This window comes from Microcebus murinus, chromosome 12, assembly GCF_040939455.1.
Source record: "Microcebus murinus isolate Inina chromosome 12, M.murinus_Inina_mat1.0, whole genome shotgun sequence".
NCBI classification, from domain to species: Eukaryota; Metazoa; Chordata; class Mammalia; order Primates; family Cheirogaleidae; genus Microcebus; species Microcebus murinus.
Genome location: NC_134115.1, coordinates 32,075,128 through 32,097,831, shown reverse-complemented (window position 1 = coordinate 32,097,831; position 22,704 = coordinate 32,075,128). Strand labels below are relative to the sequence as shown.

The 22,704-nt window shown below is 41.0% G+C and overlaps 1 protein-coding gene across 1 annotated transcript in view; it reads left to right on the top strand.

The window, feature by feature from the left end:
- The window catches only part of LOC105856043 (histone-arginine methyltransferase CARM1-like), a 248,807-nt gene that overhangs the window by 205,742 nt on the left and 20,361 nt on the right, over positions 1 to 22,704 (top strand). Inside the window, exons 8-11 of the mRNA XM_012737456.3 lie at positions 12,428 to 12,509; positions 13,779 to 13,864; positions 15,489 to 15,578; positions 17,480 to 17,617. Of these exons, the coding sequence (XP_012592910.1) occupies positions 12,428 to 12,509; positions 13,779 to 13,864; positions 15,489 to 15,578; positions 17,480 to 17,617 (396 nt within the window). The remainder of the gene's footprint in view (positions 1 to 12,427; positions 12,510 to 13,778; positions 13,865 to 15,488; positions 15,579 to 17,479; positions 17,618 to 22,704) is intronic.

Here is a 22,704-nt window from a genome sequence, read left to right as displayed (position 1 = left end):
CTGGTTTTTCTCCTACCTTGTTGGCCCCCATTCATCAGTCTCTTCTGCTGATTCTTCCTCAGGACCCAAATCTTTAAACACTGGAGTGATTCCTCGTTTTGTTCTCAGATGTCTTCCCCTTTCTGTCAACACTCACTTCCCTATTTGATCTCATTCGGTGTCTCGGCTGTGAATACTGTTTTCACGCCCACACCTCGCATAGTTAGCGCTCCAGCCAAGAAGTTCCCCCAGAACCACAGACGTGGATGTCCAGGAGGCTGTTGACAACTCCACTCAGTGTCCGTTGAGCATCTCAATTTCAACATGTCCACATGCACGCTGCAGAGCCACACCATCTCCACTCCCCCACACACTTCTGCAAAACAAAAAACTAAAGGAACAAAACAACAGTAAAAAAAAAAAAAACTTATGTATGCTACAGTCTTGCAATGGCCTTCTAACTTATTTAAACAACAACCAAAGTGCTCTTGATGGAACATAATTCAAATCATATTCTGCTGCTGCTTAAAACCCTCTAGTGGTTTCCCACCTTCTGCATCATAAAAGCCAAAGTCCTCACAATGAATGGGAAGACCCTGCATGACCTGGTTGCTACCCTGCTACCCCTCTGACTTTGTCTCCTCCTACCTGCTCTCTTTCTCTGTCTCTGCACTCTGGCCACACTGGCCTCCCTCCCTTCCAACATACCAGGCATGCTCCCAGTTTCTGGCATTCCCTCATTCACATGTCTCTTTCCCAGAAAAACCTTCTATTAATTAAAATTGTAATCCCATCTCTCCAAGAAGCCCCCACACACTTCTTGCTTCATTCTTCTCTATAGCACTGTTGCCATCTGCCACAGTATGTGGTTTTACTTATTTTATTTACTGTCTATCTCTCCCATGAGACTGCAAGTTCCATAAGTGTGGCTACTTTGTTTACTGCCATATCCCGATCATCTAACCTAGTTAATAGTTGCTGAATTCATTTTTGTTGACTAGAAGATAAATGCGTTGATTTGTAAAAATTCTGTCTATACTAAGGATATTAAGACTTAATTGCGTTTTCTTCAGAATTTCCAGCTTGCCTTATAATTTTCTTTGTGATGGCTTTCACCACAAAAGAAAGTTTTTTTTAATGTCGCTAGATCTACCAATATTTTCTTTTATTGTTTCCTTCTTTTCCTTTATTTTGAAAAGACTTCCCTACCCTGAATCTGGTATTAACTTCCTTCTACTTTTTATGTTTTCACTTTTTCCACTTAACATTGCTTAAATTTTGCATTTAGCTCTAAAATTCATCTTAATGTACAGTGTACAATAGACATATAACTTTTATCCTTTCCAAATAACCAATTATAAGGCTCTCTTAGTAGACAACATTACTACATTTTGATGCTGGTAGCAGTCACCTACGAAATTAATAATTTTCTTTTCTTTTTTGATAACGATTCCTTGGCCCTCATTAATTAAGATTCTAGCAAATATCTTCTGAGAGTAAGGCTCAGTCATGAAGAATCATCATTCCCAGCTGTAAAACTTCCTTTTGTGATGGGGCACCACCAGCCTTACTGAAAATAATTGGCTCAGGGATTTTTATACCAAAGCCTGTAAATACAATTTTAAATGGATTCTCATAGAAAGAAAAGTATATACATAGCATCAATTAAGAAGAGCAACCAAATATTCTAAAGAAGTTTGAAATCAAACTAGATTGTCTTATTATATTTGTTATAGTTATGGAACATAAAAGCATAAGCAAGATAGGCAATATTTAAAAGCTGGATGAATCAGAGTCGAGAGCCAGACTGAACTATGTTTAATTCTTGGTTCTGTCGGTTACCGACTGGAAAGCCTTAGTCATGTTAATTTAATCTCTGAGACATAATTTCCTTATTCATACATAAGATAATACTCTTACTTACCTGGAGAGGGGGTAGTTTTGTCTTCAGGGATGGGTCCTTACTTACACTTTTGGACCATAAGAGTCCCTTCTTCACGGATCTGGTTACCAGTGTTCTGCCAAATGCTGAATATATATATCCCACTTATATACCCAAGGACTGGGGGAATAACCACAGGGTTGGTATGAAACCAGTGGATACACTGCGAGATGGATTTGGTCCAAAGCTCCATTTACTATCTGTCCTCCTTAGCCCTAACTAATCAGAGGCGTTCTAGATCTCCTGGTGTCAGTATCGGCTCAGAATCCTTGTCTAACACTCCTCAAACAAATCTAGATATTCTTCCTCCGACACAGTTGCTTTGTCATCGAAACCCAGGTCCCTCTGAGAAGGAGTGGGGAATATTTACCATATGTGCTGTGGTGGCACTGCTCAGTCCTTCCTCAAGGGGACTGGGTCTCCACTTTCATCATGAACCGGAGGTCTCTGGATCTACAGACCACTTGGATCTGGGTGGGGGACCTAATCTTTCCACTGTGACAGCTGACATCATCCTTCTGCTTGCTAGCTAGCAATTTTTTTGTTGGACACATCGAGCACTATCCTAGTTGACTGTCCCACATCTCTAGTAGCACGAGGATCTATTCACAACCACCACAGACCCCTGTGGGTCAGAGTTCCCTGCTCACCACTCCAGCCTTGCTGCCTGACAAAGGAGTGTTGTCGTTCTTGCCTATGATAGTTCATTACTGCTTTCCTGCTTCTGACATTCTGAAATTCTCTCCTAATTGTGCTCACTGGGAGCACAATTTAATGGCATCATCACCTACCACCGCCTTTGATCTACCAAGGACAGCTATTCTAAGCTTCTCTAAGCTGCCACTGTTCTCTCACTGGTTCCTTCCCTATTACCTGAGTGAAAGGAGAGTTTCCTGAGCTCTATTCTGAGAAGACAATCGTGTTGAATGTTCTTAGGGCTTCCACAGAAAATCTGCCTAGCATTTTCACCTCCCTGAGACTTCTGACCCCTTCCTCAATCCTGCGCTGCAGAACTCCTAGAATCTTTACCTCCTCAACTGTCAGCCAGCATGACGACCAAACTTCAAAGCAACATCCAGCAGACTATTGGCGCCTGGTGTCTTGGCCCAGATGGTGACATTGAATCCTACGAATGCCCCATGTCAATGGATTATACCCTTTCCTGGCTTACATCCTACCCTCCCTAGTCCAATGCCCTTAAAATCCACTCTCATACAATTTTTCCTGGTTCTTAGTGGAAAATACTATCTAGCTCCTATAATTTCTTAGGTATGTAAATTATCTCCTCCTGGAATAGGAATTGTATTTACTGCTCAGGCTGTGCTTGAGTTATCAACCTGACAGCAATAAGGGACTATTAGCCTAGAGGCAATGAGTGATCATGAAGCAGATCTTAAGGAGAATAAAATTATCTTTTGAGGCACAGGCTTCAAGAGAAGTTGTTGCGTAGTCTCCAGGCAAGGGAAGACTGTTCTCCTCTGGCAAAAGGGAGGAGAGTTCTGCTTCTGCAGGCTTGAAGGATTCTGGGGAAATGGAAAGGCATTTTCAGGATTCTCTGCTTTGTCTTCCCAAATATCCCAGTCCTAGGTCCCATGGCCTTACTCTTTCCCTGGCAGGGCCCCATCTCTGATATAAGACCTATGAGGGTTGTGTGTGCAATCTCCTTTGCACCTCTTCTACTATTACTGTTTCACTTTCTAGTTTTAGTTTCAAGGATGTGGTTTCTGCTTGTCAAATTCTATACCTGAGTTTCAGCAAGAAGGCCTTGTAATACCAAGGAGATAGGAATTTCTTTAAATTCTGCTAGAAAGGCCCTCTGGATTTCACAGTGTGTCTTAAGTTGGGAGTTGGCTCCTCTATTATTATAATTTTCTTTTTGCAAAGCTTCCAATGGTGTTAACAGAGGCTTGCCTACTCCCCAACCCATATAATCATCATTGTTGCCAAACTTCAAGCACACAGTCACCCTATAGTCCAATGTTTCACATTCTACCTTTGCTGCATCCTAGTTAACCACCAGCAAGACCATTAGAAATTATGGCAAAACTAGCTAACTGTTATCCCCCCCTTATATACTCTCTACTGTCATCAAACTAGTGAGTAATACCATCTTGATGGTCTACATTCTGGGACCACACCTAATGTCAGTTGTCTTAGCTTGAGTTCTCCAGGAAGCAGCGTCTTAGGCAAAGTTTATAAACTATGGCTTTATTAAGGAATGCAATCCTAGTGAAATGAGAACAAGTACAAACAAGAATGAGGCAGGGAATGAAAGAGAGCTAACACAAAGGTGCATTACCGAACAGGCTACCACGTGGTATCGAACAACAAGAGATTGCTTGATCTCTTAGGACCATCTTAAAAGATTAAATAAACTACATCTCAGGACAGTTTACACAGATGATGGGAGAGAAATGAATTTACACACTGGTTTTCTCTCCCCATTGATAAAATGTTCACCCCTTTGACATTAACTAGCCTGCTGGGTCTCATGGCATCTCATGGCCAAAGTCAACAGGGATATCCCAGGGCAGGAGGGGAGAGGCATGCGGTGCAGGCCTGAGGTCAGGCATTGTCCCATTGTGTCCATGTGAGGTTGGGCCAGAGGAGCCCATACTTTGGCACAGCTAGGGCAGAACACATGGATGAGGATTCCAGAGACAAATAAGACATGAAAGATCTGAGGTGACCCTTAAAAGGTGATACACCACCTAAGGAACCAAAAGATATATTTTTTGGTTTCTTTTATGGGGTATTTTGAGTGGATGGTATGTTTCCATCATGCTTGACCAGGGCAGAGCCAATTGAGTGGTATCGGGGATGCCGGTGGTAGATGGCCTCTGATCAGCTGTTCTTTACGGAAATCAGAAGTGTGTGCTCCCAAAGGGTGAGTGAAGATGAATGCAGGTAGAATTTTGCTGCAGGCTATGAAAGCTCCCTTCTTGCTCCTCTCCACTCTGAGTCTATTAAATGCCTTGTTGACCATAATCCTACTGAGAAACACATTTTAAGAAAAACCATTCAACTGAATGGATACGCTGCTGAATTCTACTGTGAAGGGAATGGATGATTTGTTCCTAGGCTAATTTTGCCCCAACACTGAAATGTGTACTAAAGGTTCTTTTGCATAGCTAGAGTTGGAGGCCTTCTGGTCATTCGCAAAAATATATTTGGCCCTGATAGTCATTTGTTCATAGAAATACTATGGGAATCAAATAAAAACATTTCAATGACCACATAATATAACTAAATTTTTATCAGAATTCAAGTATATACAGCACAAAACATCACAGAGAAAGAACTTTCACAGGAATAGTGACCAGTGCACTCATATCTGGATTTTCCTGTACCCCTGCCCTTGGCTCATTTATATTTCAGTGATTCCTTAGCCTGTAATCTCCTTTCAACTACCCAGTATTTGTTCTTGATATTTCCTTTGCATCTCTGTTTATATCTGCAACTCTTGAACTCATCTGGCCTTTGCTCTTAGAATAAACTTCGATTTCTATGTTTATCTTGTTTTGTAACATTGGTTAAACTCAGGGCTCTTCTATACTATTCTGCCTCTGGGCCCATACACATCAGACCTGTGTGGTCAGGGATGTAGTATTTCAGTTTCTGGATCTTCCAGTATCAGAGCTATCCATTTCTAGACAGAATTGTCAAGTCCAGCAGACATCTACCTCACCACCCCCTGGCCTGATTCCATACACTCTGGGCTATAACAATTTAGTTCAGTCCTCACAGAATTATAACTTCACTGAATCAGGCACAACTATTTGCTAAGAATTACGTTCATAGAACATGTACTTGAGGATTCTTATTTTATTTTCAGTTAAAACACTTTTGGCTTTAAGTGGCCAAAAACTCAACGAAAAATGACATAAGAAAAAGAATATTTCTGACTAATATATCTCAAAAGTCCAAGGGTAGATTCAGCTCCTCAGACACAAATGGATTTTAACGCACTTGCATTGGGTCCTGGTCTCTATCCCTCAGCTTGGCTCTGTTCTTGGATAGCTTTTGCCTCGTGGCAGCAATGTTGTTTCCAGGAAATCTAGATTTATAGACTCACAGCTACATTTCTATTTCTCCTTTGTCACAGTTTAAAAAATATCATAGACTTGACTCTCTTTGGGTCAGGTACTTAACCCTGAGCCCATCACCCAGGCTGGGGTAATAAGATGCTCGGATTGGCTGGGACTGAGTCTCATCCCAAAAGAGGGGTGGGGAACCTGCAGCCTTGAGGCCACATGTGGCCTCCACATCTTTGAATGCAGCCTTTTGGCTGAATCCAAATTTTACAGAACAAATCCAAAGGGAAGTTTGGATTCGGTCTGCACTTGGGGATCTGGAGGGCCACATGTGGCCTTGAGGCCACAGGTTCCCCACCCTGGCCAGAGCAACCCTTTGCTTGGTAGAACAAATGAGATACCTTGATAATTCACTCTTCCCTTTACTATGACTTTCATAGGCCCAACTCTTAGGCCAACCACAAATAGCTAGATTGAGTTCATCATACCTGGGGATGCTCTATGGATTCCTTTACAGAATCACAAATTTTCCCTAACTTCTTACAAAAGAGGCACAGTCTGAAGTTTAATTTCTTTTAAGAGTCCGTGCACCCATTTTTTCCCTCTCCTTTATCCTAAAAAGAAAAAAAACATGTTTACAGATACAAAAACTGTATAAACACAGCACATTGAAAATATTAGCCACACTACTTTGCTGGTATTTTAATCAGTAAAATCATAGACATGATGAGCAAGAATCTTTTACACAGATACCACCTTCCACAGCGGTATGCCTGCATTCTGCTGATGCAGAAAATTGTATCAAATCAAAATCACAGTGAGATATCACCTCACACCTTTCCAGATGACTATTAGAAAAAAAAAAAAAAAAACAGAAGACAAGTGTTGGCGAGGATATGGAGAAATTGGAACGCTTGTACACTGTTAATGGGAATGAAAAATGATGCAGCTGCTATGGAAAATTATGTGGAACTTTCCTCAAGAAATTAAAAATAGAACTACCATATGATCCAGCCATCCCATTTCTAGGTATTTTTCTAAAAGAATTGAAATCAGGATCTTGAAATGATATTAGCACTTCTATGTTCATTGCAGCATTATTCACAATAGCCAAGTTCTGGAAACAACCTAAATGTCCATCAACAGATGAATGGATAAAAAAAATGTGACATGTATGTATATACAAAAGGATATATTTTGTCTTTAAAAAGAAAGAAATTCTGAAATATATGACAACATAGATGAATCTTGATGACATTATGCTAACTGAAATAAGCCAGTCATAGACAAATGCTGCATGATTCTATGCATACGAAGTATCTAAAATAGTCAAATTCATAGAGTCGAAAAGTGAAATGGTGATTACCAGCAGTTGAGGGGAGAGGGAAATGAGAAGTTACTAATCAACAGGCATATAGTTTCACTCAAGCAACATCAATAAGTTCTAGAGGTCTGCTGTGTAACTCTTACCTATAGTCAAATATAACATACACTTAAAAATTTGTTAAGAGGGTAAATCACATGTAAATGTGTTCTTACCACAGTTAACATATAAAATTTAATTTCATTTTAAAAGAAAGAAAATTATCAAAAACAACCAAGGCTCACGTCCTGCTATATGTATGTAATAAATATATAAGAAATCAAATAAAGATGCAGTTTGTTCCTCGACGTACACCCTTCTCCTAATATGAACTCCTACCAGCCTTTTCCAACCATATTCTTATGCTGCATTCAGCACCACTTGTGGTTTCCATGACACTCTCAGATCCTTGCTTTTGTAAGTTCTTGGAGTTACATATGTTTCTTATCAGGTTAGTGTACCCTTGGCTGTTAATTCTGGTGGAGCATAGCACATTAAGACACAAAAGTTGCTTAATTATCAGACAGCACAATAGAGCCCCCCCCATCTTCCTTCTCTCTTTGTTTCTCTTGCATCTATCTTTCTTCCTTGCTTTGTTTTCTTTATTTTTTAAAGGAAGAAAACATTTTAATGGAGATGAGTAGATTTTTTGTTAGAATACAATAAAGATGCAAATATTATTATTAAAGCAAAATATCTGATTTATGCTATGAGAGACAGTGTTCATATTAGGAAGAGAAAAGTGTGCTTGTATTAGAGAAGCTCCCCTCTGTTGAATCTGAAAGACCAATGCTAACAGCTACAAGAGAACCTAGGCCGTACCACCAGCCTTCTGACACAGATCCAGGACACTGGTGGGGAGGGGAGATGTGGAAGGAGGAGGAAGGACAAAAGACCAAGGTGAACTAGAGGAGAGAGAACAAGAACACAGAAAAGACCAGAAAAAGAGCCTCTCCTGGACTCCTCTCCAAGCTAGGCTGTATGGAAAACATGGAGTTAATCTGATGGGACATGGGCTCATTCTTTGACCTCTGGATATGTTCTGGAGTAGCTAATAGTAAAATTGCTTTCCTCTAGATGGTATTTGCAGGACTTCGCAGATGTCGCATGTGTTATGGTGGTGGTGGTAGAGGTAGTAAATATGAAGAATTTGCCCACGTGAAGAACGGTAGGAATTGGAAATGTGAACTCAAGAGAAAAAACACATGGACTCTTTCACTTATGTGCTCATAAAGCATCCATAAGTTAACTTGGACAATAAAACCCATATCTGATGAAAACAATGGAAACTCTCCCTAGTTCCCAAGTCAACAGATTAGTTTTCTCATCCATCCCCCCCAACAATGTATCTTAGGAGACGCAGAGAAATGCCAGATCCCATCTGCTTCAATTATTTTATGATGCATTACAGAAGGATATTGGAGATTTCTAAGAATTAGAAATATGAAATATGGTCCAGCCAGAAAATTTTAAAACCCAGGCAGTGGGCTCTTTGCCCGTAGCTCTCCCGTCTGCCCCAGAAATTGTGCCCATTTGTACCACGCTGATTGTGGCTGCTGGGTTTTAATTGGTACCAAACATGTGAAGTAAATGGCATAGATGCATCCCCTCTGAGAGCTGAGGTTGTAGTCAGCACATAGAAAGCAGTTTTCAGCTCAGTCATTTCCAGGTGGAGGGCTCTTTTTGTTCTGTCTTTCTGCCCTTGGGGCTTTCTCTTTCACCTACTTGGCCAGGAATCTAGAATAATTTAGTACCTAACCCTAGTTGTACTTGAAAATCACCTGTTGAGCTTTGGAAACAAACAGGCACTTAGGACTACAACTACAAACAAGTCACAATTTGGGGGCGGGGTGGAAGTAGTACAGGCATCAGCACTCTTTAAAAGCTTCCCAAGAAATTTTAAACAACAGAAGAAGTTGAGACCTTCTGAGCTAACTGGGAAATTCTCTCTCTTCCTGGATTTGCCTTTCTCTCTTTCACTGTTCCTTCCTCCTCCTCCCTCACCCTCTCCTTCTCTTCCTCTTTCTATTCCTCTTTCTCTCCTCCTGGCCTCCTCTCTTTCTCCTTCCCTCAAATAGGCTTTTATGAAAATGACTATTTCCTGAGAACACTCCCTTCCTCATTGAAATATTGAAAAGTTCGTTTAAACCTATGATGTTCTGTTTTCAAAGATTTTTTAGGATTATAGATGCCTTGTTTCCAATATATGTATTTATAAAATGATTAGCAGCACGGTTTGGCTTTACCTGTGGGCCAGCTTGGCTCTGGCCTTTGGTGGAAGCAGAAGACGAGGAAAGTTGGGCAAATGACCTTCCATTTCCTTATCCTTCTTATTGGTACCTATGCCCACATGTAGAGCCATTGAGGACACCAAGTCCTCCAATGCACCCACTGATGAATCCATTAATTAGATAAATAAATATAGATAATTTTAGCCCTAACAATATTCCTGGCCCAATGCTCAGTGCCAAATATACAGGAATGAATAAGAAAATACTTCTGCTTTTCAGTGAGTGAAACATAAATATTTGATTGTCTCCAAGGTTTTAAATGTTTAAAGGGGAATATTTGAGCTGAGTCTTAAAGATCAGGTAGGAATTAACAGGGTGAAAGAGGGAAAGGAGCATTATAGGTAAGGGAGAAAACAGCCAAAGGCTCAGAGGCTAGAAATGCTACAAGCACAGGAAGAGTCCGTAGGTCTTTCAGTGGGGCTTGAGTTTCACTTGCATGTTCCGGACTGGCTGCTGATTAATATTACTAGGCCTGCCCTTCCTCACTGCCTCGGGGGCAGGGGGCGAGGGTTGCATTTAAGCCTTTGACTCCTAATCTGGAGCCTTACATTACCTGATCCTTCCATTGAACTCTGGCTGCACTAAAAATGTTTTTGCGTATTCCATGTTTCTGTGTTTTGTTTTTCTCTCTTCCCTGCAGGTTGGTGAGCATGGGTTTGGGGGAGTGGGGACTGATGAACTGAGTTCTCATCTGATTCACAGACTGTACAACACAGGCGCACACACACACCTTTATTGGGGAAGCTGAATAAGAGATAAAGGCTTTCAATCTCTAGTGATAGGTTGCCAAGCCTTTCTGTAGTTGGGCCTTGGAATCTGAATTCTTTTTTTTTTTTTTTTTTTTTTGAGACAGAGTCTCGCTTTGTTGCCCGGGCTAGAGTGAGTGCCGTGGCGTCAGCCTAGCTCACAGCAACCTCAAACTCCTGGGCTCGAGTGATCCTTCTGCCTCAGCCTCCCGGGTAGCTGGGACTACAGGCATGCGCCACCATGCCCGGCTAATTTTTTATATATATATCAGTTGGCCAATTAATTTCTTTCTATTTATAGTAGAGACGGGGTCTCGCTCAGGCTGGTTTTGAACTCCTGACCTTGAGCAATCCGCCCGCCTCGGCCTCCCAAGAGCTAGGATTACAGGCGTGAGCCACAGTGCCCGGCCATGGAATCTGAATTCTTAACAAGCTCCCCCAAGTAATCCCTCGGCAAAGGCAGATTGGGAAGCGCTGCCCTATCCCAAGCGCTGATTTGAGAAGGTGATGGTCAGACCATACTAGCCAACACTTACACAGCAGTAACAAAATGCCAAGCGTGGTTCAAAGTGCTTTTTTTGTTGTGAAATTAGCTGATTTAACCCTTACAAGAAACCTACAAGGAAAACTGATAAGTATTAATATTTTCACTTTAAAGATAAGGAAACTGAGGCATAGAATTCAAATGACTTGTCCAAGTCACACAGCTAGTCAGTGGCAAAGCTGGAATTGAAGCCACTCTCAATCCATACCCTAGATTGCCTTTCTAAATGTTCAAGACCATTAGCCATTAGCCAGGCTGACACAGAATAGAATACTTATTATGCTCCAGGCATGGTCCGAGTTGTAGCAGGTACATAAAGGTAAGCCAGAGCCAGTGATGTGCTTGTAAATGCTTTATTCTTTTGTTTCTCAGAGTAGGGAGGGGAGTGAAGATGTGATTTATAGTGTTTGCCAGATTCTATAGTTCAGATGTCACTGACCATGGAACTGGGAAGAAATGCGCACAGTGGGCTCTGATAAGCTGATATGAGCTGGCTCCAGTTCACCACCCGATACAGCCTTTGCTCACTTGTGGCTTGCTGCTTGGTGTCAGCCATCACAGCAAATGCCACCGTGAAGGTGCAGGCCAGTGGCTGTGGAAGAATAGAAAAGGGAAATCTATTTTCTAAAACAGCAGGAGTGTCAAGAGGCTTTGGACATCTGAAGTTGTGCTCTGGTTTGGGGTAGTGAGAGGGCCAAGGGAATTTTATTTCAGCACTTGGACAGCGCAGTGCAGGGAGGAGGCCACCTATGGGCATCAGATCAATGAAGCCCAGTGGCCTTCCTGCTCCCAATTATCCTTCCCAATAATCATCTACAAGTTTTATTTTTACTACTACTTTATTAAAATGGTGCTTTAAAGTATCATATTTCACAAAAATATAGCAAACTTCAGGATGAGAATATTGTAATCACACACACACATGCATCTAATTTGTGATGTTCAGTGAGGTTTGTTGATTTAAATTAAACAAAATACAATAACTAATTATTCATGATTTATAGTGCACTGGGCAGGTGTTCCTTTATTTATAATAAAGTAGTAGTAAAAATAAAACTTGAGAGAATTATAGGAAGAGTAAAATGAAAAATCAAAGAGTAAAAATGTCTCATAGAGTTGGAGCAATTTGTACTGAATATTAAATAACTATTTTGTTATTTTTATAATTTTAGTTTACTTATATGGTACAGATTTATTGAATATGCATGAAGCAATCTGAGAAAATACATAAAAATATAAAATAAATGTTCTGATAATAAAAAAATAATAATCACCCACAAGTAATTTCCTTCAATTCGACTTCCTCTCCTCTGCTGTTTCCCCCAGCCCCAGGTCAGGTACAGGTCTGAAGATTTTCTGGAGACAATTTCCTGCCACTTTCTGTAGACCAGTTACCCCTCACACGTTCGAACACTCACGCCAATGTAGGGGACCTGTGCGGCGGCCTCACAGCACATCACAGCGATGGGGGGCTTGGGGACTCAGGTGAGGGCAAGTGCATGGTGATTCTTTGTGCTACTTATTTTAGGTACCAGCAGTGCTTCTATGGGGTCAACCTGTCCAGTCTCCAGGCTGCAGCAGTGGACGAATACTTCAGACAGCCGATAGTAGTGAGTGTGCTCTCTTTACAGGCTCGCTCCCATGCATGCGTCTATATATTGATTCATTCACTCACTCATTCACATAGCACACACTGCACTGCCAGGCTCTGTGCTAAGCCATCACAGAGGAAGAGAAAGAAGTCCTTGGGGCATGGTGTTTTTCCGTCTTCTAGCTCTGGTGTCCCAATCAATTAAAAACATTGTCAGAGAGTGATACTATTGAAAGCAAGGAGATTTCCTAACTACCTTTCAGTAAGTAACTTCTAGTTTTCCCACTGCCCTGACACACCTCATACACACACTCAATCCTCGCACTTGTTCAATAATTCACAACTTCCCATTGATTCTAGTGGCCCCAGGATAATAGAAGAGGAAGCCTTGTATAATAGCTTACAGCTGGAGCTTTCCTGTTAATCAGATTTGAGTTTCCACTGTGGCCCCGTCTAGCTGTGTAACCTTGGGCAAATTTTAAGTTTGCATCACCTGAAATTCTTTCAGTTGTAAGTGGAAGGAAACCCAAACCAAACTAGCTTAAGCTAAAATGGAATGACTGTCCCTTAAAAATTGCAAAGCCCGAAGATAGAGTTTGCTTCGGGGTCCTATTGCAGGAACTCCAACAGTGTTGCCAGGATCTGATTTTTCTGTCCTCATCACTTGTCTCTACTTCCTCTTATTTAACTCTATTCCTAGACAGGCTCTCCTATAGTGATAGCAAAATGGCTACGGAAACTCCAGTCTCTGATTCTTAAAATTCTGAGTTCTGCAGGAGAGGCTGCCTTTTCTTACTAACATAGGCAAAAGCCCCATATTTAGTTTAGATAGAGCCTGATTGTCCTATCTTGGGTCATGTGCCCATCTATCAACCAATCACTGCCTTCAGGGGGAAAAGTAATGCTCTGATTGGCCAAACTAGGGTCATATGCCATACTTGTTGCTGAGGGTTGACTAAGTTCATATGGAACTTCTTGGACAGAATGTGGGGAAGAGATAAATCCTCACCCCTGAATAAATTTTTGCATTTTTGAAAAAACACCAAATACCTACTCTAGAGACATTTCAAGGAATAAGTGATATAACCTAATAAAGCCCTTAGCACTTAGTGTTTAGCATATAGTAAGCGCTCAATAAAGGTTAGTTTTTATTAATATTATTCTCATTAAGCTCATGCCTTCTATATCCAACTTGTGATGCATGCGGAGAACTAGACTGCAAACTTGCTCGAATTCCATTTGTCTTGACAGAAAGGTAATAACATCTTTGATGTTTTTCTCCCCTGAGGACACATTTGACGTTAGGATTTTGATGGCTCAGACTGTCAAATACACAGTAAACTTCATGGATGCAGAAGAGGAAGATCTACAAAGGTTTGTACAAATTGCTGTTGCTTTTGATATTTAAAATCTCCTCTCCACATCTCCCACCAAAAACTTCAATGAAGACTTTTGCAGCTCACACGGGGAAGATTTTAGATGTCAGTCACATACAGGAATGGTACATCAATACTAGTTTCATTTACTGCCAAATAAGGATATTGTTGTCTCCTGCATAGGATTGTTTTAAGAATTAAATGAGAAAAATTAAATAGTAATAGCATAGCTTGTACTTATACAACCACCGTTCTGAGCTCTTTATATACAATAACTCATTTAATTGTACAACAATCCTATGTGAATGATACTATCATTATTCCCATTTTACAGATGACAAAAATGAAGCAGAGTTGAATGATTGGTTGCTTAAGGTCACAGAATTAAGAAATGTGTTAGAGCTAGGATTTGCATCTTTCAGAAGACTCCAAATTCTGGGCTTTTAACCTCTCTGCTTTAATGCCTTTCAAGTGAGAGCATATATGTGAGTTCACCCAGGCCAGTGCATGTGATAATGACAAGAAAAGAGCTGCAACTTGTTAACTGTTTACTACATACTAAGTGTTGTGCTAATTATTTTATAGGCACTGGCTCATTTTTAAAGAAGGCATTCAACAAATGTTAGTTTTTTGTCCTCTTCCCCTCTACTCGAAAAGAACTCTGAAATGAAGACTCTGCCTAGACTTGGTTCCATTTTTTTAGATGATGAAATGAAGCTCCTTTGGGTGATCTTTCATTAGCACCATGAATGTAAATAACATACAATCTCCTTTGAAAACCTCTAGAGAATTCAATAAAATAAGAGCCCTCAGAGTGATACAGCCTCAGAGATGGACCAATATCACCTTTTAAATATGAAGAGCTTCAAAGGTTGCACAGCACTCTCATATATATAACTTGGCATGCATAAAACCTTATGAGGAATGTAGGAGAGAGATTCTGTTGCCTTTCAACACACTGAGTTTCAGAGAATTTAAGTGACTTTCCAAAGTTCCACAGCTAAAATAGGTTCAGCATCTAGAATTTGTTGTATCTTTTCCAATATTTTTCCTATTCCTGCTTATTCTGCATTTGGCATAAACCACAGCCACTCCTGCATGACCCTTGTTATAGCCCGGTGGGAAGTTCAATTGCCTCCCTGAATAAGAAATGAACTATGACAATGACCTTCTGGGCTTGATGCTCCCCTTGTGATCTGCTCAGTTTTTCAGAGGCCTGAGTAGACATTACCTTCTGAACAGCTGCACAGGGGAACTGCCACCACCCATGTTCTGGCTCCTTGAAGGATGATTGTCACCTGTGTCCTGAGTCATCCTCCTCTGCATTAGTCAAACCCAGCACCAGATGGTACACTCACCCTTGCGCAGTTCTGGGTCATGGCAGCACATAGCAAGGTTCTTGCAGGGTTTTGTCAAGATGCAAGCTTCTCCGATGTGCAGTGCCACCCAAGCATGAATCAGTCACACACTGAGAGAAGCTTGCTGCCAAAGCAAAAGTGTTTAAGAGAGAAAGAAAATATTCTATGAATGTTCCTACTGATCTCACAAATATATTTAGAGTATCTGTCAACAACAAAAACAGTAATTCCAAGTGTTTCTTCTTTCTTTCTGTCTCCTTGCAGAGTAGAAATCCCCTTTGTGTTTCAGATGGCGCAGTCAGGCCTCATCCACGGCCTGGCGTTCTGGTTTGACGTGGCCTTTGTTGGATCTCGGTGTGTACCCTGCCCCTGTCCCCTTCTTAGCCCCCCGTATCCCATCCTTCCCTCCACTATTTGTAATCACCATTTTAAAGTGTTTAAGAATTGATTTCAACCACACTAATACTTGTTTCTCCACTTTTCAAGGAAATAAACACAGATGTTAATGTTGCTTGTAGATTTTAGGATGAAGTGAAAATGAGACGGTTTTCCATGTGTCGTATCAATTCTGACTAAAATATGCAAAGCCTCTGAAGCCAAATGGGTTTGAGCTTTGGCGTAGTGAGAGAGGGTTTGTGCTTTACCAACGTTCTTGGTGTTTTCTAGAATAGATGGAGTGGTAACCCAAGCCCCTGTCTTTGTTTCCAACACACCTGGTTATGTAACCTCTTGGGTCTGGGTAATTTCCTGAATCATACTCTTCCCCCACTTTGGTTCACACTCTGGAATCTTTTAATGATCAGGCAGGCATGTATTACTAATGCTAATTGCAACATTAGGAAACTTCTCCATCTGTGCACTCCGTTTTCCTCTACTGCGCAGCTTTGAAAGTTACAGGGAAAAGAGGGAAAAGACCACCTACAACTTGGATGTCAGTGTTTGGTGTTTGTTGTATGGGCTGCATCACTCCACGGCCCCCAAATCTCTGTTCTCCTCCTGACCTCCCTACTCTGTTCCCAAGCTTCCTCGTGCGTTCCAGCTTCCAAAAAGATTTGGTCTGGGTCACATGCCAGGCAAAGGGAAACGTTTGCAGTGTACTCTCCTACAGTTCTTGTGAGAGTGTCTAGGCTTGTCATTGCACCTGCTTAAAAGGGACGGGGTGGGGCCTTGGAGGACTCAGGGGAAGAGGTGACCCCCTAAAAGCCCCGTTAGAGCTGACAATAAGAGAGAGAGAAAGTGACGCACAAATCATTCCTACTCCATATAAGCATGTTTGTCCAAGAAATCCAATGATTTGTTTCCCCCAGTAATATTCCACGTGAGTGAATTTGTTCTTGCAAAGGTAAGGGAGATGTGGCATACCTCAAGGTGGAAGTGTCTTTGAAGTTAAATGCTTTATCATACACACACACATTTACATACATCTCTATATATAATTTGCATTCCACTCTATATCTAAGTATGTTTTTATCTAAAAGTGGTTTATATTACTTAGCAGTTAAATTATATAAAAATTTTCCCCAAAATCTTCAAGCCAAAACTGGCCCTTTAGGAATTTGCCCCATACTTAATGTGCACCTTGCTCCCCACCTCACCAGTCACCACTGCCCAGCCCCAGGACAGGTGACCTCGGGGTTAGGAACACAGCAAGATGTTCTCACCTCTTTATGTGAAATGAAGAACCTCAATTTAACACACACACACACAAACACACGCACACACATGATGTCCAGCTGGAAGGACAGTAGTGACCATCTGTTCTAGACATTTTTCCCACTTCCAGAAGCCCTTCAGGACCCCCGAGTAGTTTGGCATGAGACAGTAAGAGGCCAGACTCCAGACTTCTCCCCTTGCTGTAATTTTCAAACAAATCAGTTTCTAATTTAACTCTGTCACTCACTGAGCCTCTAATGAGCTTTGATTCAGAAATACAGATTGATGTGATGGCCAAGTCTATGAATCTGAAGCCCGGATCTGCGGTTGTCCTCTGCATGGTGCTGGGCATACTTCATAGGGCCGCTGTGTAGATTGAATCGGATAATCTACATAACGTCTCAGTTCAGTACTCAGCACACGGTACTTGCTGCACAAATCCAGCTGTCCGTATCTTAAAAGGGTTCCATGAGTCAAAAAGAATGTTGTAGTCGTGGTCGTGGTCCAACCCATTCATGTGGGTCTGTAGTTGTAGTCGTGGTCCAACCCATTCATGTGGGTCTGGCATGTAACTGGCTTTTAACTCTTTTCTGGCCCAACAGGGTAACAGTTTGGCTGTCAACAGCCCCGACCGAGCCTCTGACTCATTGGTATCAGGTGCGGTGCCTCCTGCAGACTCCTCTTTTTGCCAAGGAAGGGGAGACGCTCTCGGGGAAAGTCCTGTTTGTAGCCAATAAGCGGTAAGCAGGAAGATACAGACGTGCTTGCACTTCTGTTTCCTGGGCATTAAGGGGTGGCTGGGAGTGGGAGGGGCCAGGCAGTTCCCTGGGACTCCAGCACCTACATGGGAACAGCCAAGGCCTGCTGGGTCCCCAGGGGTGCCCTCAGCTACGAAGCCTCAGGGCAGGTTGCTTCTTCACACTGAGTGTGGCAAGGAAGAGGAGCTTCAGGTAACTCAAGGGCAGTGTTCTCCACCCAGCCACGGAGGAAGGAAGGAAATCCAGCATCTTATGGGGTCACTTGCCAGAGGCTTGAATTATCGTCTTTTTTTTATTTATTTTTTTTATTTTTTTGAGACAGAGTCTCACTTTGTTGTTTGGGCTAGAGTGCCGTGGTGTCAGCCTAGCTCACAGCAACCTCAGACTCCTGGGCTCAAGTGACCCTCCTGCCTCAGCCTCCCGAGTAGCTGGGACCACAGGCATGCGCCACCATGCCCAGCTACTTTTTTCTATATAGTTTTAGTTATCCAGATAATTTCTTTCTATTTTTAGTAGAGACAGAGTCTTGCTCTTGCTCAGGCTGGTCTCGAACTCCTGAGCTCAAACAATCCACCCACCTCAGCCTCCCAGAGTGCTAGGATTACAAGTTATCAAGTCTTAAACTCTGTGTCAGCTTCCTGGATTTACTTACATCTGTCTAGCCACCCCCCATGCCCCACACACAAATTAAATATAATAAAATTGACCTATACTGCAGAGGGAAAAAAGCACTTAGAGGTAGTATACGGTGTATCAGAAAGGACTGGCTGCTTCCCTATGGTGGTGGATTTCACAAGGTCTCTGCAGCAATTACCTAGATTTATCTCATTTTTAAAATGTCCTATTTTCCTTCACCTTGTTGGAGCTTCAGCTGCATGCATTGGAGGAGGGAGGCGTAGCAGAGTGGTTCCAGGATTTTCAGAGTGTCAAGGGTACTCAGATCATCTCATGCAACTTTCTTTCCTCCATACCTCCCACCCTTCCTTGGGCCTGTGCTTGAATACTCCAGTGACGAAGAGCTCACCACCTCACAGATCAACCCTTCCATCTTTAAAGTCTTTATTTCTTTAATTACAAAAACCTAATGTGCTCACATACACATTCAAAACTATGAAAGTGTGTAGAGTTCTCCTATACTCCCGTCCCTCACTGCATTCCCCAGTGTGACAGCTTGATTTGTGTACTTTCAGGTGATTTTCCCTGCATGTACCAGCAAATGACATCATTGTGGGGTTTGTTGTTTGTACAGCAAGATGAGACTAGCAGTCTGCAACTTAACTTTTTTACTTAGTAATAAGTCCTGGATCTGTACAGATAGATCTGCTTTGTTCTTTTAGTAGATGCATAATAGCCCAGAGCATGGATGTAATTGACTGGTATTTGGGATATAGTGTGCACAGTGACATGAATATTTCCAAATGAGATGCCTAGAAATGCAAACGCTGGATCAAAGGCTATGTATATGTTAAACTCTGATAGATACTACCTTTCTCAGTGGTTGCACCATTCTGACCAGCAATAGATAAGCATGTTCATTTCTCCACATCTTTCCCTAAACTGGATATTATCAGTCTATATGATTTTTGTCAGTCTGATAGACCCAAAAATAATTTTTAAAAGTAGCATCTTGTTGTTTGGTTTGCATTTCTTATCTCTATCTTTTTTTTTTTTCTTTTTTTTAGAACAGGGTCTCATTCTGTCACACTGGGTAGAATGCAGTGGTGTCATCATACCTCACTGCAACCTCAAACTCCTGGGCTCCAGTGATCCTCCCACCTCAGCCTCCCAAGTAGCTGGGACTACAGGCATGTGCCACCATGCCTGGCTAAGTTTTCTATTTTTTGTAGAGATAGTCTCTCACTATGTTGCCCAGAGTGGTCTTAAACTCCTGGCCCCAAGTGATCCTCCTCCCTCAGCCTCCCAAAGTGCTGGGATTACAAGCATGGGCCACTGGGCCTGGCCTGCATTTCCTTAATTATTGATCAGGTTAAGTGACTTTTCATATGGTCATTGCTATTAATATCTCCCAATTTTGACATTTCTAATTATTAAAATATTATTCTTGCTATTGATCCTATATTGTACTTCCTATAAATTCTACTCATTGCTGTTAGTTGTGCTTCTGAATTCAAGCTACATAGGTCTGTTCTAACCTCTAATTGGCAATTGTTCAAATATTTGCCAAGTTCTACTAAATGTCCTCCCAGTCTTTCTGTCTTTAGGCTAACATCCTCAATTCTTCCCTCTTGGAAAAATGATTTTGAAATAGTTTGAAATTCTAGTTCTCTTTTTCAAGATACTCTGGTTATCAATGTCCCCTTTTAAAACATTTCTCCAGAACCAAATATAGAATAGCATATATGTTCTGACAACTGCTGGGTACAGAACAATAGTAACCACTGCTGTTTTGAATTATAATAAGTTTAAATTAAGTTTGGTGTGTACTTTTCTAGAGTCTATAGTCAATTAAAGCCAAAAAGTATATTTTCACATGATCTACTTTTAAATCAGATGTTCCCTTTTTCTAGTATGCAGCTGACTTTTGTCAGCTTTAGTACTAATTTTTGTATTTATTCCACTCATGCATTCATCTGCTGTTTTGGGATCTTTGCTAGAGCCAATGGATTATTTTATTTATTTTTAAAATTCTTTTGTGTGGTATATTAGTGATTCTTACCATTTTATGTCATATGTAAATTAAATAGGGATCTTTATTTTTTAAATATTAAGCAGAAAAAGATCAAGGATATAATCTTCCTTCAGAGGTTGCATATATCCAGCCTAATGCACACCCTTTGAATTTGGTCATGGAAGTAGCGCAAAATCCACCTGCTTGCATTCATACCTAGCCCACATTCCTCTGTCCACTCAGAAGGAAATATGCTACAACCTTTGTCGCATGTGATCTCCAAATAAGCTTAATTTCTGATTTCACACTCATAACCCAGTTCAATAACCCTGCCTCTAAAAAGGAAATGAAACTACTTGAACATAGCATTCATTATTTAATTTCTTAGTGAAACTGTGCTAGATCTCTAGATATCATGACTTTCTGTCTCCTTAAAGGGTTATTTAATTTTTTTGAAGACAGAATATAGTCACACCATTCACAATAAAAATATATAACAAGATATATAATAAAAAGTCTTCCTCCCAGTGTGGACACCATTCATGCCCCTCCACTGCCCCCATCATACCTCTACTGTTATTGTTTCTTGCATATCCTTTCAGAGTTTCATTTTAGATATACAATTACAAAAACCATAATGATAGAAGTTTGTACATTTACTTATTTATTTTCCCCTGCTTTTATGTCTAAACGATAACTTTCTATATCTGTTTTCTACTTCTTAAATTTTTCACTTAACAACACATCTCAAAGACATTTCCAGCCAGGCGTGGTGACTCACGCCTGTAATCTTAGCACTCTGGGAGACCAAGGCAGGAAGATCTCGTGAGGTCAGGAGTTCGAGACCAGCATGAGCAGGAGTGAGACCCCATCTCTACTAAAAATAGAAAAAATTAGCCAGGCATAGTGGTGAGCGCCTGTAGTCCCAGCAACTCAGGAGGCTGAGGCAGGAGGATCACTTGAAGCCAGGGATTTGAGGTTGCTGTGAGCTAGGCTGACGCCATGGCACTCCAGCCCAGGCAACAGAGCAAGACTCTGTCTCAGAAAAAAAAAAAAAAAAAAGACATTTTCATATCAGCACATTGAGATGAATGTTCTTATTCTCTTCCTTGAGTTATTGTATTTCTGCATAAGTTATTGTTTCCTCTATAGAGGTGAGGGCTTAATTATGGTTTTAAAATTTGCGATGAAATATTTTCTTACATTTTTTGTTTGTGCCATGGCATCAGTTATCCGATATGCATTTTTCGTGTATTTGTAAATTTTGCTACACTTTTTCTACTTTTTTTTTCTGATAATAAATCTCCCTCTCCCTTATTATTTCGGTCTTATTATTATTCATCATCAAATTATGGGACCTTTCTGGGCAGCTATTTACAGATAGAAGTTCCCATGGCAGGGAGAGGTGTGACAGTCTTCATGCGTCAGCTGTTCTCGACTCAGTCTCTCTCTCATTCTGTGCTGCCTCAGAGTCCCACTACTTCCTGCAAGAATGGCTCCTCTTGTATTCTTTAGGTGGTTTCACCACATTCCGGTTCCAGAAATGTTTCTGCTCTCAAAGCCCCGCTCAACCCAATTCCTGCACAAGACATTACAAATAAGGATTATACCTTTCACATTTCATAAAATGCTCCTTATCTTCAGGTGCTGTATTTTTGTGAGCATGTTCTGAGCTGTACTTCCCCTGGGATCTCTTGTCACTCTTTGCACTTCTTTTGTACTTTTTTCCATGTGGCTTCTAACCAATCTCAACTGCTTTTACAGCCATTATCCATATGTTGCAGACTGCAGATAGCTTTCTCCTGGTTTTATAGAAAATGAGGTCTGCCATCTGCAGTATCTATTCTCCTTGCTTTTGGATGGCTTCCAGGAGGAAAAGTAGAAAATGCTGACTTATGCCATGTTCATCCTGGAAGTTACCACTTTCTTTCTAAATCTTTATAAACCATCTGTTTAATGACCAATTCTAAAAAAAAAAAAGAAAAAAAAAGAAAAAAAAAGTTCAAAGAGCAATAGCCAACATCTGCCTGGAGTTTTGGACTTTGCCCTTTCTGCTTTAGTGCAAACCTGAATAACATCTTTTTTTTTTTTTGCCTTCAAATATTTATATTTTTAAATATTTTAGGGTATAAGTAAGTGAATGAATTTAAATCATCTTTTTATTCCATTACTTTTTCTGTACGTATCTTGGGTTTCATCCTTACTGGGAATATTTTTCTACCCTTCTCTCCATTTCCCCTGCTAGGTAAGAAGAAGGCAAACCAACTACCTCTCATACCTGCCTCATGATTCCCAGGGCTCCTACAGCCCTCCATGCCTTTATTATTGCACTGATGTTACTATTATTTGCCTTCTTGTGAGCTTCCTAAATAGAGGGACTGAGTCCTATTCTATGGTGTATCCCTCTTCACTGAATGCATTTCAGAGTCTCAGCAATGTT